General features: G+C 36.0%; 1 protein-coding gene across 13 annotated transcripts; it reads right to left on the bottom strand.

Moving 5' to 3' along the window:
• Positions 1-958: 958 nt before the first annotated feature.
• LOC101161500 (histone acetyltransferase KAT5) lies at positions 959-9,886 on the bottom strand. 13 transcript variants are annotated; one of them, XM_023962481.2, is made up of 17 exons: positions 9,761-9,886; positions 9,614-9,680; positions 8,901-8,969; positions 8,537-8,688; positions 6,109-6,159; positions 5,750-5,818; positions 5,618-5,674; positions 5,107-5,274; positions 4,936-5,010; positions 4,771-4,833; positions 4,279-4,527; positions 3,060-3,149; positions 2,842-2,982; positions 2,630-2,723; positions 2,379-2,538; positions 2,220-2,301; positions 959-2,114 (listed from the first exon to the last, which is right to left on the bottom strand). In XM_023962481.2, the coding sequence occupies exons 1-17, from the start codon at positions 9,779-9,781 to the stop codon at positions 1,980-1,982; spliced, it is 1,743 nt and encodes a 580-aa protein (XP_023818249.1). In that variant the 5' UTR covers positions 9,782-9,886; the 3' UTR covers positions 959-1,979. The 13 variants fall into 13 exon arrangements, with proteins under 13 accessions (XP_023818249.1, XP_023818248.1, XP_078786694.1 ...); XM_023962480.2 differs by having other exon boundaries at positions 5,744-5,818; XM_078930568.1 differs by lacking the exon at positions 6,109-6,159.
• Between the last annotated feature and the right edge of the window lie 5,083 nt (positions 9,887-14,969).

Raw genomic sequence — 14,969 nt, forward strand, 5'->3', positions numbered from 1 at the left:
AATAAGTTGGACGCAAACTTCAAATTTTACAAAAGCTTGGGGTTTTTGCTTACCGTTTTACTTTCAAGTTTTCACAACCATGGATTGGTAAACAGAAGAATCAGAAAAGCAGAGTTTGAGAGTGAAGAAAATTCCCCCAGGAGTTCTTTAGAGGGAGATTTTGGACACAGAAATTCAGTGAAAAAACATTGTTTTTTCTCTTGAGTCACTAGTGTTTTACTTGGAACTATTTTGAGGACTCAATTAAAAGCAGTTAATTAAGAAGTGAAAAGATTGTCTGGACCAGCTTTTTCAATTAGGAATTTCACCATAGGTTTGCAAAAACTCAAGTCCTTACAAGGATTTTACTTTGGGTTTTCAAATGTTCCCATCTGTTGCAAGACAGTGATTCATGCTTTACCAGGACAATATGACAATTTTCAAAATACAATCCAATTTAGATTTATGTGCAGGTAAAAATCTGCTGCATTTTAGATAACATTCTACATCAGTAAAAAAATGTTACCCATTAGGATATTGTATTATGTGCAATAAGGTCACTTGAGCTCAAATTACACAAAACTGTAAGGTAAAATGTTGCCATTTCTGGATTATTGCACATCACTAAATTAGAGGTTGTTTGCATCATTAGCAAGACAAAAATTAAATGCAACTGGCTCCCCATGAGTTCAGTTAGTTAAAACTAACTGGATAAAGTTATTTTGGCAATTATATATATATTAAAAATCACATCCACAATTTGGAGAAAAAAATTTGATTTTAAATAAATTGTTTTTGTTTTCAGAAATGACACTTTAAAAAAAATAATTTAGGTATTTAAAGGAAATTGTTAACTTTAAAAAAATGCATATCATAGTGATTATGAGGGTCAGTCAGTCATTCTATAGTGAAAACATTCTTAGCACTTTGATATTTCCGGTGTTTCTCAGCGGCCTGCTTCAAAAACGTCAGTCAGTCATTTCTTTCTGCAGGTTTTTTTTTATGTAAACATAAAACACAAATAAGATATTTCTGCTTTTTTCTGCTGATTTGCAGGTTGTTAAATAACAAAGTAAAAAAACACTGTACATTCACACTGTACAACACTGTATTTACATTATTCTAACAGTTCAGCATGGCTTCTGACTTCAGTATGTACAATCACATGTTCACATAGCGAAATTAAAGTTGGGACTAGTTTCAATAAAAAAAAAAACACTTGAGGTACAAAAATCTAGAATTTCTGATGTGGTTGGCAAACAAAGTCTGAAACTTGAATGTGCGATGTCCCGATCATTTCAACACCTCTAAAGGTTATCCATTCTACATGTATACACTGTGTACAGCCATTACTTTGAGAAAGTTAGCGTAATTAAAAATAAAGTTAGCACTTCATTTTTATTTACCCAACATATTGACGTGACAGAAAGTCAATACAGACAAATTCTGATGCAAGAACACAAAAGGACTCACTCAAGATTTTATAAAGTTGTTCAAGGATTGTTTCCTAAAAGAAAAAACTATTTTTTCTGTAAAAAAGAGATAATATAAATTATAAAAAACTTAAGTTAAATATGCCTCTGGAAGTTTAGCATGCCAGTAAAAAAATAACTTTGCATGTGGAAAAAAAGTGTTAGCAACAACTACCACAATGAATAAATAACTTAAATCTGAAACTAAGTAAAGGAAACTTCTCAAATGTTCAGTTTAAAGAATGGAACGTCAAACAGACTCTTTATATTCCTTTTACTGCTCTGTTTTACTCTGAACTTTTTTCAAACAGTGTAGGGTGTGCTTTAAGATTACAACCTTCAATAATTCACATTATGTAATCAGAGTTCTCTCAATACGAGCTTCAACTTAACCAAGTGTCAAGTTTTTGTTTGGAAATGAAATCCTGGAGGACAAAACAGGGTAATTACAGCTGGATAAGAACGTAGCTTCCCGATTGCCGTCATCCTTTCAGAAGAGTTTTGAGAAAACTGACCAACAACCATCTGCTACCACTTCCCCCGTTTGCTCCAGTCCTTTGGAGTAAAGTGCAGGCATTTGGGATCGATGCGCAGGTGCCTCTTCTGCATCGCTTTCTCGTGTCCATCCACTATTTCCTCTGAAAGGGTCAGAATGTACTGTCCCTACAAGAAAAGGTTCATTCCAAACTCTTACTGACATTTCAGGAGTAAAAGCTCAACATTTCATAATTAAATATGGTAAACAAAAGACACTAAATGAAGTTTTACCTTGTAATAGTTGATTAAGTTGAGGTACTGAAGTGTTGAGATGACATCTTCTTTCTTGACACTCGTTATCTCACTGATCTCACTGTACAATAAAAAAACAAAACAGCCTTTAAGAAATCTGTTGAACTATTCTTGTTAAACAAATTAAAGGCGTCCTACTTGATGGTAATCTGAGGTCTTTCTCCGTTATCAGGTTTCAAGTCCATCAGAATTTCAAGGATTGTTTGGGACCAGTAGGAACGATACGACAGAAGACCGAGATCAGAAAGAGGTTTCTCTGGAGTTCCCGTCTTCCCCTCCACCTTGGACAGCTCATAACCTGATGAAAGCAGGAAACATTGGTACCAAATACAATAAATAGAAAAACAAAAAGCTTCTGAACCTAAAACAACTTTAGGATATTCACTTACTGAACTCGATGAGCAGTTTGCCATAGCCTCTCCTTTGGTAGGGAGGTAAGGTGAGGATACAAGCAACATTATAATCTTCAGTTGATTCTTTTTCCTACAAAAAAAAAAAAAAAAAAAAAAAGAGATTAAAATCATGGTTTTTCATTTTTAACCTCCTGGAGGAGCAATAACTATTTAAAAAGATCTCATTTGAAAACATGTTCTTCTTATACCTTAGAGAAGTATCCCACTATGTGGAAGCCTTTGGAGTCGTACTCCGTCATCACATAAAAGAGGAAAGGATCAGTGTCGTAGTATAACGTCTTGTGGTCTAGGAAACACTTTGCAAGTAAGCACAGGTTCTGGGAATAATTCTGAAAGGTAAAAGGACACCCATACATTAAAAATATACAACAAAAAGGATTAGAGGGAAAGTGCTTCCATTACTTACTTTGTTTTTTCTGCCATCAATCTCAAAGAAGGATATGGTTCCTTTGCGGTAGATTTCATTGCCTGGAGGATGTCTCAGATTACATTTAGTCTAAAAACAACAAGGAAAAAACACACAATGTGAGCCGAGTAAAACAACGCCAGAAGACTCAACGGTCCCTCGTTTACCCGATCATACCAGAGTTATGGTAGGATTATGTGAAATGCTCAACACTCAACGTTAATGAGGATTCCTGACAAGAGCAGGAGTTTGTCAAACAAACGTGAAGTTTAACCGGAAGGAAAACCAATAAATCCTTTGCAGTGACGTCCAACAGGTGCTGCTATCTGCCATTTGGGGAGTAGCACACATTACTTTGAGGCATCCGACGGGTAAAACCGGCGACTTTGGTGTAGAGAAATAGCCATCAAATCTCATCATGGTACACATGCTTTGCTGTTGGCTGACACTACAGAGAAACTCCAAACTCGAGCGTCTCATTTGACCGATTTTTGTGGGATGAAGATGGAAAACAGTCAAGCAGGATGGGAGACCGCCTGCAGATGCCAGCAGACTCTAGTAAACATTTTATGTCATGTATGACTATGGTCTCAGTTTATATTTGTCTTAAAGGGGACACAAATTTAGGGATGGGTGCCGTTTGGGTTTTATCTGTGCTGATATGTTACTTTCGAAAGTAACAGAACCATTTTTTGGGTTTTTATTTTAACTGAATTATGGAAAAAAAGATGCAATTTAAAAAAGAAAAAAAGGAGCATCACAGGTTCCTGCAGAGCCTGAATTTTTCTGAGCTGCTCATTTCTCTCAGTCAGTCTCCCTTATCCTCACCTGCACCATGTGGATGATAAATTATTATTGCAAAATTAATGCAACTGATGCTCACTGCATTGTTGAACGGGAAATGCTTTTCGTATTTTGTCAATATATAAGAACACACCTTAATAATATGTCACTGAGTCTTTAGACGGGTTCGCAGTGTAAAATCACGAGAATAGTAATTTGTTTTTTTCATTGCACAGCACTTCATTTTTGTCAGTTTAAGTTCACTGTGCCTCACAGAAGTGTTGATTTAATGACGTGAATGTTTTTTTCACAAATACTTGGTAGTAAGAAGAGGGCAGCACTTTTTATTCTTTTTAGGAACTGTTTGCTTTGTTAATGCAGTGAAACAGTAGAGGGCAGGAAAGGTGAGAAGCAAAAAAAGCCCCAAAAATCTCACCAGATGCCTCTGGAGACACTTGAGGCTTTTCAGGTACTTGAGGCAGAATTCACAGAGGTAGAGAATGGGCAGAGTGGTCAGCTCCTGTGGGTACGGCGAAAAGTACCACGGCTTGAGCCTGTGCCGGCCTAACTCGATGCACTCGATGTTTTTCATGCGGGTGATGATGTCATCGTGACTGCGATCTGACACCAGGCTGCCGGTCATGCGGGGTGCTGTCGGTATACCATCAGAACTGTCTTGGGAGTCCTAAACGAAGACAGTGGCCGTTAGTCCCAGCTGATCCTTAAAACCAAGTTACAAAACGGTTTCACAGGGTTATACTAAACAAGATTCTGTTTTGTAAAGATCAATCATAGATATTGATTTTACCAACCGAGAACAAAATTGGATCAACATTAACCAGAGTCAATCATTTATTCGAGCAATATAAACAGCTGATTTTGGACTTCAATACACAATAAATTAGCAATAACAGGTAAATGAACAGACCTCTGGTGGGGGTAGAAAGACGGCGGCACTTTGAGGCTTGTTATACTGCAACACCTTTATCATCTAGAGAACACATGGTGGCAGAATCTTAATGCAAGTAACAAAATGAAACCTTTGCACTTTGACGAGTTTTTAAAATCTTCTAAAAATCGAGCTGCTACATACCTCATCAGGACCCCCACAGTTAGCTTTCCTCTTTCTACCAGGCTGAGGGGGTATTAGACGCCGGGCGGTGCCGTTCTACAGCCAAAAGAAGACAAACAGCTGCTTATTCCTAAAACTGTAAAACCTAGAAGAGAAGTTCATGATGATTTAAGAAAAGAAGATTTGCTCCACCGTTGTGACTGTGGGAATCGGCTCAAGGTCTTCCCGCGCCTTGAAGGGGGGGGGCTCTCTTACGACAGGGAAAACAGCCGCCTGGGAGGTTTCAGTTGAGCTCGGCAGGGCGGGCACAGGGGTGGCGGGTGGTACCGGAGTCACCAGGGGAACCACCTCTTTCCTCTTCTGCAGCAAATATACATCATTACAAATCCTTTTAAAATGGGGGAAAAATAGATAAACATTTGACCAGGACATTTTTTTTTTTACTTTAACCCCTGAAAATCCTGCACAAGCAAAGGAAAATTATCCAAATGTTTTATTCACTCCTTATGACTTTACTACCGACAGAATTGTGCTCTTATCCTCTATGCAGTTAGAAGGATTCTATATATTGCATTCAATATCTAAAATTATTGAAACTTGAACAGACTACATACTTCTTTGACAGATTATAAGCTGTGTTGATAAGCAAAACCCCCCCAAAAAATGTAACAACCAACTTGTTACTAAATCCCTGCATCTTGACCTTTTTCTGTAGCGCCACGACTTTCTTCTTCTGACTCAGCTGCACTTCTAACCTGAGCTAAAGAGCGATACAGTCAAGCTAGTATGATAACAGTTCTAATTAGGTCTCAGAATGGGTAAATTCTACTTGTACCGGCGTGGGGAGGGTTTTGCCTCTGGAAGGAGCTGTGGCAGATTGGAGGTTGAGATCTAGAGTCTTCCTCTGAATTGAACACAAAGGAAGATAAGGGCATTAACTGACACGGGGTTAATGACATGCAGGATTCAGCCGCAGGTTGATATTTCGGCTCACGAACAGACTTCGACTTCATGATTGGAACAGAATTAATAGCAAATTAATAAGTCTCTTGATTGGTTTATAAATGCCGCTTGTGTTTCAGAGTTTCATTAAATCAACCGGGCTAAGCAACATATAACAAGCTTCTTTAAAACAATTTGAAAAAATTAGACATTGTTTCTTTTTAAAAACAATTATGTCTGGTGTTATATTACCTGTTTCTTCTGCAAAGCTGTGTCATTGTTTGTATCTTTCTTCTCACTCACCTCACAGGAGAAAAGCAGACATGTGTTAAGGGCTGACAGCGGGGTGTCATTACATGATACAAAAGATCCACATTTGACATATAAACAGAAAAATACTGAGACTTTGGGTTCAAGGACCAATAATATGGGATTTTTGTCTCAGTAGTGAAAAAGAAAGTAGTCCCAGTCAGCTTTAAGGGCTTAGTTAATTACACATTTAAGGAGCAAGAAAGACTGAAGAATAGAGATTTTATAGTTAATACAATTTTACATAAAGTAAACCAGGAGATCATCATTCATTTCAATGAAACAAAAACACAAAAGGCAGTGTGTGGAAAAATTGAAAACTTTGATTTACTTTTTCTTTTCCACAGATTAACAGCATTTCTTGGATCACTAGTTTGCTACCTAATCCAGTTTTTTTTAAAAAAGGTTAAGAGCAGCGTGTGTAAAAAATAAAGCAAATTTCCCAATTACTTTGTTTCAGACGCCATAATTATTGGACAAACTTTTTCATGGCCAAGAAAAATAAAGAGGTCAGCTGCAAATCTCAAAGATGAAACATTGCTAAACCAAATCATAGATGGATTCTAATCGTGGTCTTATTAATTCAAGTTTAAAAGGATAAATCAGAAATTCTCAGCCTGACTGATATAAATGCCAAAAACCTGAATGCTCAATTCTTCGCAGCCGTCTAGCAGGAATTTGGGGTTTGATTTACTCTTTATAGTGTTTTTGTGAACAATGGAATAGTGCATTTAAACAATAATACACTGCAGTGTTCCTTATTAAAAAGATTGCTTTGTAACAAACATTTTTTGGGATGAAAAATCCTAAATGAGGTCCTTAAACTCTGAGATAAGGGTTAAGCTTCCTGATGTTTTCTAACAAAAACAAACACCTGTTGGTAACCAGATGCTCAAGCAAACCCAAACTGGCTGCTACTTAAAGATTCTTCTCATTTCTAGAAAGTTATGGTCTTACCAAGTTTTTCCACACACTGCTTCAGCAGTTTAATAACTTATTCAGGAAATAAAACAGTAAAGAATATTAAAATATGTTCTTTTTTAGGCACAGCATTTACATGAATAAATTATAAAATATTATAGTAATTAACATGAATATTGCAGAGTGCTGTGCTGTTGCATTTTGCCCCGTCAGCCCCAACATCTGTTTGCTACTCCTTGTGCTCTCAGACAGACAACTTTGACCAAACTGAGTCTCAGTTTTAGGGATAGCTCTCCGGTGCCACCATACTTTGGTTCTAGAAAATAAGTCTGAAACATGGACTGAAACATGAATCCTCACTGTTATGCAGTCACCTCACAGAGCACAGTTTGAAGAGAAAGCAGACAGCGCAGTGATTTAGGTAATTTAGAGACAACCCCCCCCTGAAATTATAATAACATTAAACTTTAACTGGCAAAATTTCAAACTTTAAAGAGAGTCCACAGCTCAAATAAAGTGTGAGGGTTGAGTTTTAAGGAGAGAGTCAATATCAACTCTACGGGGCGTTATTTATCCATTTAATTATGAGAACTATTCATTTTTTTAAGTAACAATTGATTCAACAATATCATTTTATTCCAATTTTAGTTATATTTGTATCAGAGGCATCTTGAGTAAAGCATCAAATAAATCTTGAACATTTGCTTTGTTGAATTTGATTTTTAACCATTTTGTTTCTCTGCTTTGAAGCTAAAGGAAGAATTCTAATCTACTTAAGTTTATAGCCTGTGTCATTTAGAAGAGAAACAGGGCAGCAACTATTGTCAATGCATGCTGTTCAAGAAGGATTTTGTCTGCAAAACACCTAACCCAAATATGTTGCAGATGACCGACATTGCTGAGTGTCGACATAAACCTGGTCTGTCTGTTTTTCATCAGACAGAATGAGCAGGAGACTGCAGAAGCTGCTTTACCAACTGACTTACAAAAAACCCAGAGATGCCATTCATGCTTTTGCCGTTCATGCTTTTGTTGTGATTGTGTGTGGCCCTTGAAATAGTGAGCAAAGACACATTTTCAAAAGAAAACCAGACTTAACAGCATACAGACAAAACTTTCCAACTATATATAACTATATATATACACTATATATATGTAGTGCTTGACAACACTCATAAAACAGAAACAGATTATGATAAAAAAAAAAAAGGTCCTAAAAACAAGCCTGGCAAGTATGCAAGTATGTTTTGTTTTTGTGACTGGAAAAAAAACCTGTAGATTCAATTTTTTATCAAAAAAAAACTCAACTTCAATAAGATGGAAACTAAGCAGTCAATGAAAATAGTCTTTCACAACCAACTGTTTTCCAACAGTACTGTTGGGGAACTGCCGTAAACATTTAAATGTAGTTTACTAATGCTTTATTATGAATCTTCAAGGGTAAACTTACTGGTACTACTTCTCTTTCTGCTCTTTCTGGTGAGCTAGGACGCGAGCCTGACAGTCCATTCTTTGTGGGTGTTTTTGCTTCTTTTTTGGGAAACTGGAGCTTCTTCATGTCCAGCCTGTCTGCTGTGACCCATTCATCCAAGCGCTTGTTGACTGCAGACACACACAATTTTACATTACCAACTAAAAGACCAACTGTTATGAAAAGATTATTTTTTTCCGTCCATATGAAACACGACCGAAACTAGAACGTTCTTTATGTGTTTGGAATCACTTTTGTTTTTTCTGAAACAATGACATGAATGAAAAGTCTAAGCTTTCTTTAATGATAGTGAAACAGGAAAGATGAACTTTGCTTTACTCACAGTCAATGTAGTGAACATAGAACAGCTTTCTTCCAGAAACCTCCTTCAAACTCAGGATCTCAGCCAAAGCTGCACAAGTAGAAAAGAAATTATAAATACTATTTACAAAGTAAACACACAGCTATTTTATCTTAATTCAAGTGGAAAATGAACATTCACAGTTATAATTAGTGCAAGAGTGGTTTTGCTTTTTAGCGCCAAGATAAAAATGGGTATTGCTTACTTTAATCACACTGATGATGTGTAACAAAGCTAGTACTTTGATTTAAATAGCTTGGAACTACCTCAGGAATTCAACAAACTAGATGAACTTATGCTCTTTTAAGAAAAAACATTGTCATCTTTAACTTCAGCTCTCATGTCTACATGATGAACTGTACTGGACAGCAGTGAATTATCACAATTTATACAATCCTTGCGTATGAAACTCAACCTTTTTTTAAATTCGTAATTTAAAATGTAGGGCTTTTGAAAAGCAAAATGTAATTCAGACTTATCTAAATTTCTAGTGTTTAAACATTGCGACTAAATGATTTCCAGCCCAAAAACACAAATAAAGAAGTAACAAAGCAATTTAGACCTAAACGAACAGTTTCTACCATAGCAGTCACTGCATTTTATCTGAATTTGTTTTTAAGGTTTTTTTGAAGGCCGTCATATTTGTTTGTTAGTTAGCATTAGCTTAGCTCTAAGCACGAACGAAAAGTACTTACGCCACTCATCCTCATGTTCCTGGTTTTTACGAAGAACGGGGAGGCGACAGCCTTCCACAATTTCGACCTGTTGATAAAACAGCAGATGTTAGTATCCAATAGTAGCTGTTATTTTTAAAAACAATAATATACGTTTCCATAACCTACCGAAGAACAGTTGTCCGCCATTTTCGTCGTTGGTGTAAGCTGCTGCAGTGTGTTGTGGGAAAATGCCGGTCCACATCAAAGACGTAAAACGCAGTGAGACTGAGCATGCGTCGCTAAGCGGAAGTTATGGAGCCAACCCGGAAATTTTTTTTTTTTTTTTTTTATTGATGCAGAACAAAAGTGACATACAGCAAAAGAACAAGGAACAATAAGCTGTACATCAAATGTTCAAAATAAACGCCAGGGGATATGCAAGCAAAAAAATAAACTTACACTAAATTATACAGCTGAGCAAGGTGATACGTTTTAATAGCTTTTTTGTTTGTACTGGGGGAAATGGAATGTAAGTAACATCTAACTTGGGCTAGTAAATCAAGAAAATTAGGAGCTTTATTGCTGAATTTAGATTTGTGAATATAATACTTGGTTAATAAAATTAGAAGATTTATTAAATAAAATTGAGATAAAAATGTCTTATCATAATTAATGTAACCAAATAAGATGTTTTTCCAGGTTAAATTAAAATGTGGATAAATTTGAGTTTTTATCAAATTTGTCATTTTGTCCCATATTTTTTCAGTGTACTTGCAGGTCCAAAAAATATGCACCAACGTTTCCTCAGACTGAGAACAGAAAAAACAGTTTTTATCAATATCCCTTTTTAGCCTTTGCATATACTGATTTGTTGGATAAAACCTATGAATGATCTTGAATGAAACCTCTTTCACTTTGTTGTTTAGAAGATATTTGTTTGGCAGAAGCCAAACCTTTTCCCAACACATTTGACCATGAAGTGAAGTCCAGAAAGTTATGGCCGGGGATTCAGTTTTGAGCTCCTGCTGGAACAGTCTTCGGATGGTTTTGTTTTGATTTCTCAAAGCAGAGAAGCAGAGTTTTCCGACAGCAGTGTCTGTCACATGAAGCTGTGGTTGGGGAGCAGATGGAGTAGGAGTTCCTTTATAAAGATAGGTGAGGTTGAGGGAAACGGCATCAAAAACAACCGAAAAGTCCTTCATAGAAACAGGGATCTGGTAGAACTGAAGGAATTCGGTGTAAGTGTAAAGTTGACCTTGTTGATTGAATAATTGACTAACTAGTCTGATATTATTATCAAACCACTGTTGGATAAAGATAGTTTTGTTTTTGTAAAGAATATATCTATTGTGTCAAATGTAAAACCTGTGAGGAGAAAAATTATGTTTATAAATCATGGACCAAGCAAGTAACATCTGTTTATGAAATGAAGATAGTTTGATGGGCACTTTGTCGGGCTTGTAGGTGCAGAGGAGTAAAAAGTCGAGGCCACCAACCTGGGAGAAAATATAATTGGGAATGAAGTTCCACAGAGAGTTCGGATTTTTCAAAAACTTTCTTATCCAATTAATTTTAAAAGTCATATTTAGGGTACTGAAATCTAGAAAGTTCAGACCCCCACTAGTGTAATCATTCATTAGAACAGATTTCCTTATATGATGAGTTCGGTTTTTCCAGACAAAGTCGCATAGCAGTTTATCAACAGTTTTGCTAAGGATGTTACTGACATAAAGAGACTGAGCGGCATAAATGACTCTGGAGAGCCCTTCAGCCTTGGAGAGGAGAATTCGACCTTTAATGGAAAGGTCACGTAAGAGCCAGAGGTTAAACCTCTTTTTCATTTTATTAATAATTGGAAAAAAGTTAGCATTACCTCTATCATTTTCAGTTTTTGATATTATTATGCCAAGATATGTGACTGATGTCTTTACAGGAATATTAAAGAGTGAATCCGAATCACAAGATTTAATTGGGAGGAGTTCACATTTTTTCAGATTTAATGAAAGACCGGCTGCTTTGGAAAAGGACGTAATTATATTTATTGCTAATGGAATTTGTGAGCTGTCTTTAAGAAAGAGAGTGGTATCATCGGCGAGCTGACTTACGACAATAGATCTACCAGCGATGGAGATCCCTCGTAATGGACTGGATTTAATGTGGTCACAGAGAAGCTGAGCTACAAGAAGAAATAGATATGGAGATATGGGACAACCCTGTCTAATCCCACGTTTTATATCAAACCTAGGTGATGAACCATGTTTAAGTTTAATGGAGCAGGTGGCATTGTTGTAAAGAGTTTTAATGACTTTGCAGAAGTAGTCACCAAAACCAAATTTTTGTAAGGAACGATACAGGAAGTTATGTTCTACTGTATCAAAGGCCTTAAAAAAGTCCAGAAATAGCATAAAAGAGTCATGTGCAATTAGATAAGAGTAATCGAGTATGTCCAAAACTAAACGAATGTTGTTTGTGATATGTCTGTTGGGTAAAAAACCTGATTGTGATTCATCTATTACTGAGTTAAGAACAGATTTAATTCTTTTAGCAAAAACTAAAGCTAAAATTTTATAATCATTATTAAGAAGACAGATGGGTCTCCAATTATCAATATAGAGTAAATCTTTGTGAGGTTTTGGGATCAGGGTAATAAGTCCTTGGGTCATACTCCAGGGTAGGGTGTCATTAGAAATACTTTCATTGTAAACTTCCAGTAAAAAGGGCGCCATCTGCTGGTAGAATAAAGTATAAAATTCAGTAGTTAATCCATCAGTTCCTGGAGATTTATTTGTTTTTAACATCTTGATGCAGTCACAGACTTCTCCAAGACTTACTGGATCATCACAAAGCTCTTTTTCAGAGTCTTTAATTGTTCTGGTACTGTTTAAAGAATTCAAAAAGATTTCAGCCTCTATTTCAGAATATTGTGATGAATACAGATTCTTATAAAATGATGAACAATAGTTGGAGATTATTTTAGCATCACTACAATTTATGTCATTAATTTTTAGCTCGTTAATAGTGTTTATTTGTCCTTGATGCTTCTCCATTTTACAAAAACCAAAGGAGTTTTGTTCTCCTTGCTCAAGCCATTGTTTTCTGGATCTAATAAAAGCTCCTTCTGCTTTTCTTTGATAAACTTGATCCAAGTCTTCCTGTAGTTTGATCATTTGTAGTTTCTGCTCATCTGACAAGCTGTCTGGAGGTTTTTGTGATAGTACTTAGATGCCTGTGATTAAGTCATGCTCTTGTTGCTTTCTTAGTTTAGCTAAATTGCCACCAAATGTTCTTCAAAACTTGGCTGATTCATATTTAAACAACTCCCAATTAACTGAGAAAGAGTTCTCCAATTTGGCTTTATTAAAAAATGTTGAAAGAAGATCTTTAATTTTTGTTTGCACTTCTGTAATTTTGAGCAGCGAGTTGTTTAATTTCCAATAATGAGATTTACTGACATTTTGTGAGGGACACATAACAATATCTATACGGACAGCTTGATGGTCACTAAGTGGACACGGTAAGACATTGACTGAAATATCCTTATCTTGTAAATCACTAGAAATTAACCAAAAGTCTAATCGAGAAAGGGCTGTTCTAGATTTATTACTCCATGTAAAAGATGGTATATTAGGCTGTTTGAGTCTCCAGATATCCACCAGTTTAAACTGTTCCATAAAAGATTTGAAAAATATATTTTTGCGATTATGATTCGAGGGTGGCCACCGATCAATTTGAGGGTTTAAAGTCATATTAAAATCTCCCCCCACAATAATTGCAGAGTTTGGAAATTTCTGAAGCCATTTTTTCAATGTACTCTCAATTATAAGAAATAGTTGTTTATTTTCTGTGTTCGAGTTGTAGCCGTATATATTGAAAATAATTATGATATTATTATTGTAATCAATAACTTGCCCAACAAAGTGCCCTTTAGCATCAGATTCTGTATGCAGAACATTCCCGTTATATTTATGTTTTAGGGTTAAAACTCCTGCTGATTTTTCAGAGTGATGAGAAAACCATAAATCGTTCCCCCACTGTGTTTTCCAGAAATTTACATCAGAACAAACAGAATGAGATTCCTGACAAAATAAAAGATCTGCATTCAGCTGCTTAAGAAATAAAAATATAGCTTTTCGTTTGATATTACTTCTTAACCCCCTGGCGTTGAGGGAAACAATAGACAATGAAATATTTAGAACAATAAAAAATACTCTCAAATACTAAGAAAAGAAACGTATTCTCTGAGCTTAACCTGCACATTAGTAAATGTGTCAAACACAATAGCTCAACAATATTTTGTGAATACTGAAGGTATTCAAAACATTTCCGAAAGAGGAAAAACTGATATATATATATATATATATATATATATATATATATATATATATATATATATATATATATATATATATATATATAGATATATATATATATATCTATATATATCTATATATATATATATATATATATATATATATATCTTTTAACCCTTGCGCTATCTTAGATGACCCCACCCTTACTTTGACGTGTTATTCCTACCATGACAAAGGTGGATAAAGGTGGAAAGATTTGATGTAATCCATGGACACCAGTGAAGATCACAAATCACTGAAGAAAAAAGGTTCAGAGCACTGTCTAGTGGGTCTAGATGACCCAACTCCCAATGTTAAAGTGCCTAAGATAGCACAAGGGTTAATGGTGGACAGTTGGTATGATGCCATCGTTGTATGGGTGAAAGAGATGGCTGTTGAATTTTAAATTTTGTTAAAAAAATAGTTCTTTCGTACACTCTACTTTTTGCCTTTTTAGTTTTCTTTCTGTTTTTATTTCAAGCTGCACAGTTGGTAAATGGTGGGTTTCATTCTCATATAAGGCATTGCTGATGGAGCTGAGTAAACTGCATGATAGAGTGCTTTGCTTGTGTTGCATTTGGTACGATTCCTTACACAAATAGATTCTTGGTTAGAATCACATATGTGGTTTTTCTGGGGCATCTGCATAGTTTGCCTGTGTCAGTCCATCCATCCATCCATCCTTCCATCCATCCATCCATCCTTCCATCCATCCATCCATCCATCCATCCATCCATCCATCCATCCATCCATCCATCCATCCATCCATCCATCCATCCATCCATCCATCCTTCCATCCATCCATCCATCCATCCATCCATCCATCCATCCATCCATCCATCCATCCATCCACTAACCTACCGACTGACCGTCTGTCCATTCATTCGTCTATATGTCTATCATTATTTGTTAGATCATGGTTTATTCCAGGGTTTGACATTTCTGCTGCACTGGATAGACCTGATGGTTGCAAGATGGCACTTTTTTTGTGGTGTTTTGACTTAGGCACACTAAATATTCCACAAGGTCGGAGAAGACTGTGTTAA

Source organism: Oryzias latipes, chromosome 14 (genome assembly GCF_053564925.1).
Source record: "Oryzias latipes strain Hd-rR chromosome 14, Olatipes_Hd-rR_3.1".
NCBI lineage: Eukaryota > Metazoa > Chordata > Actinopteri > Beloniformes > Adrianichthyidae > Oryzias > Oryzias latipes.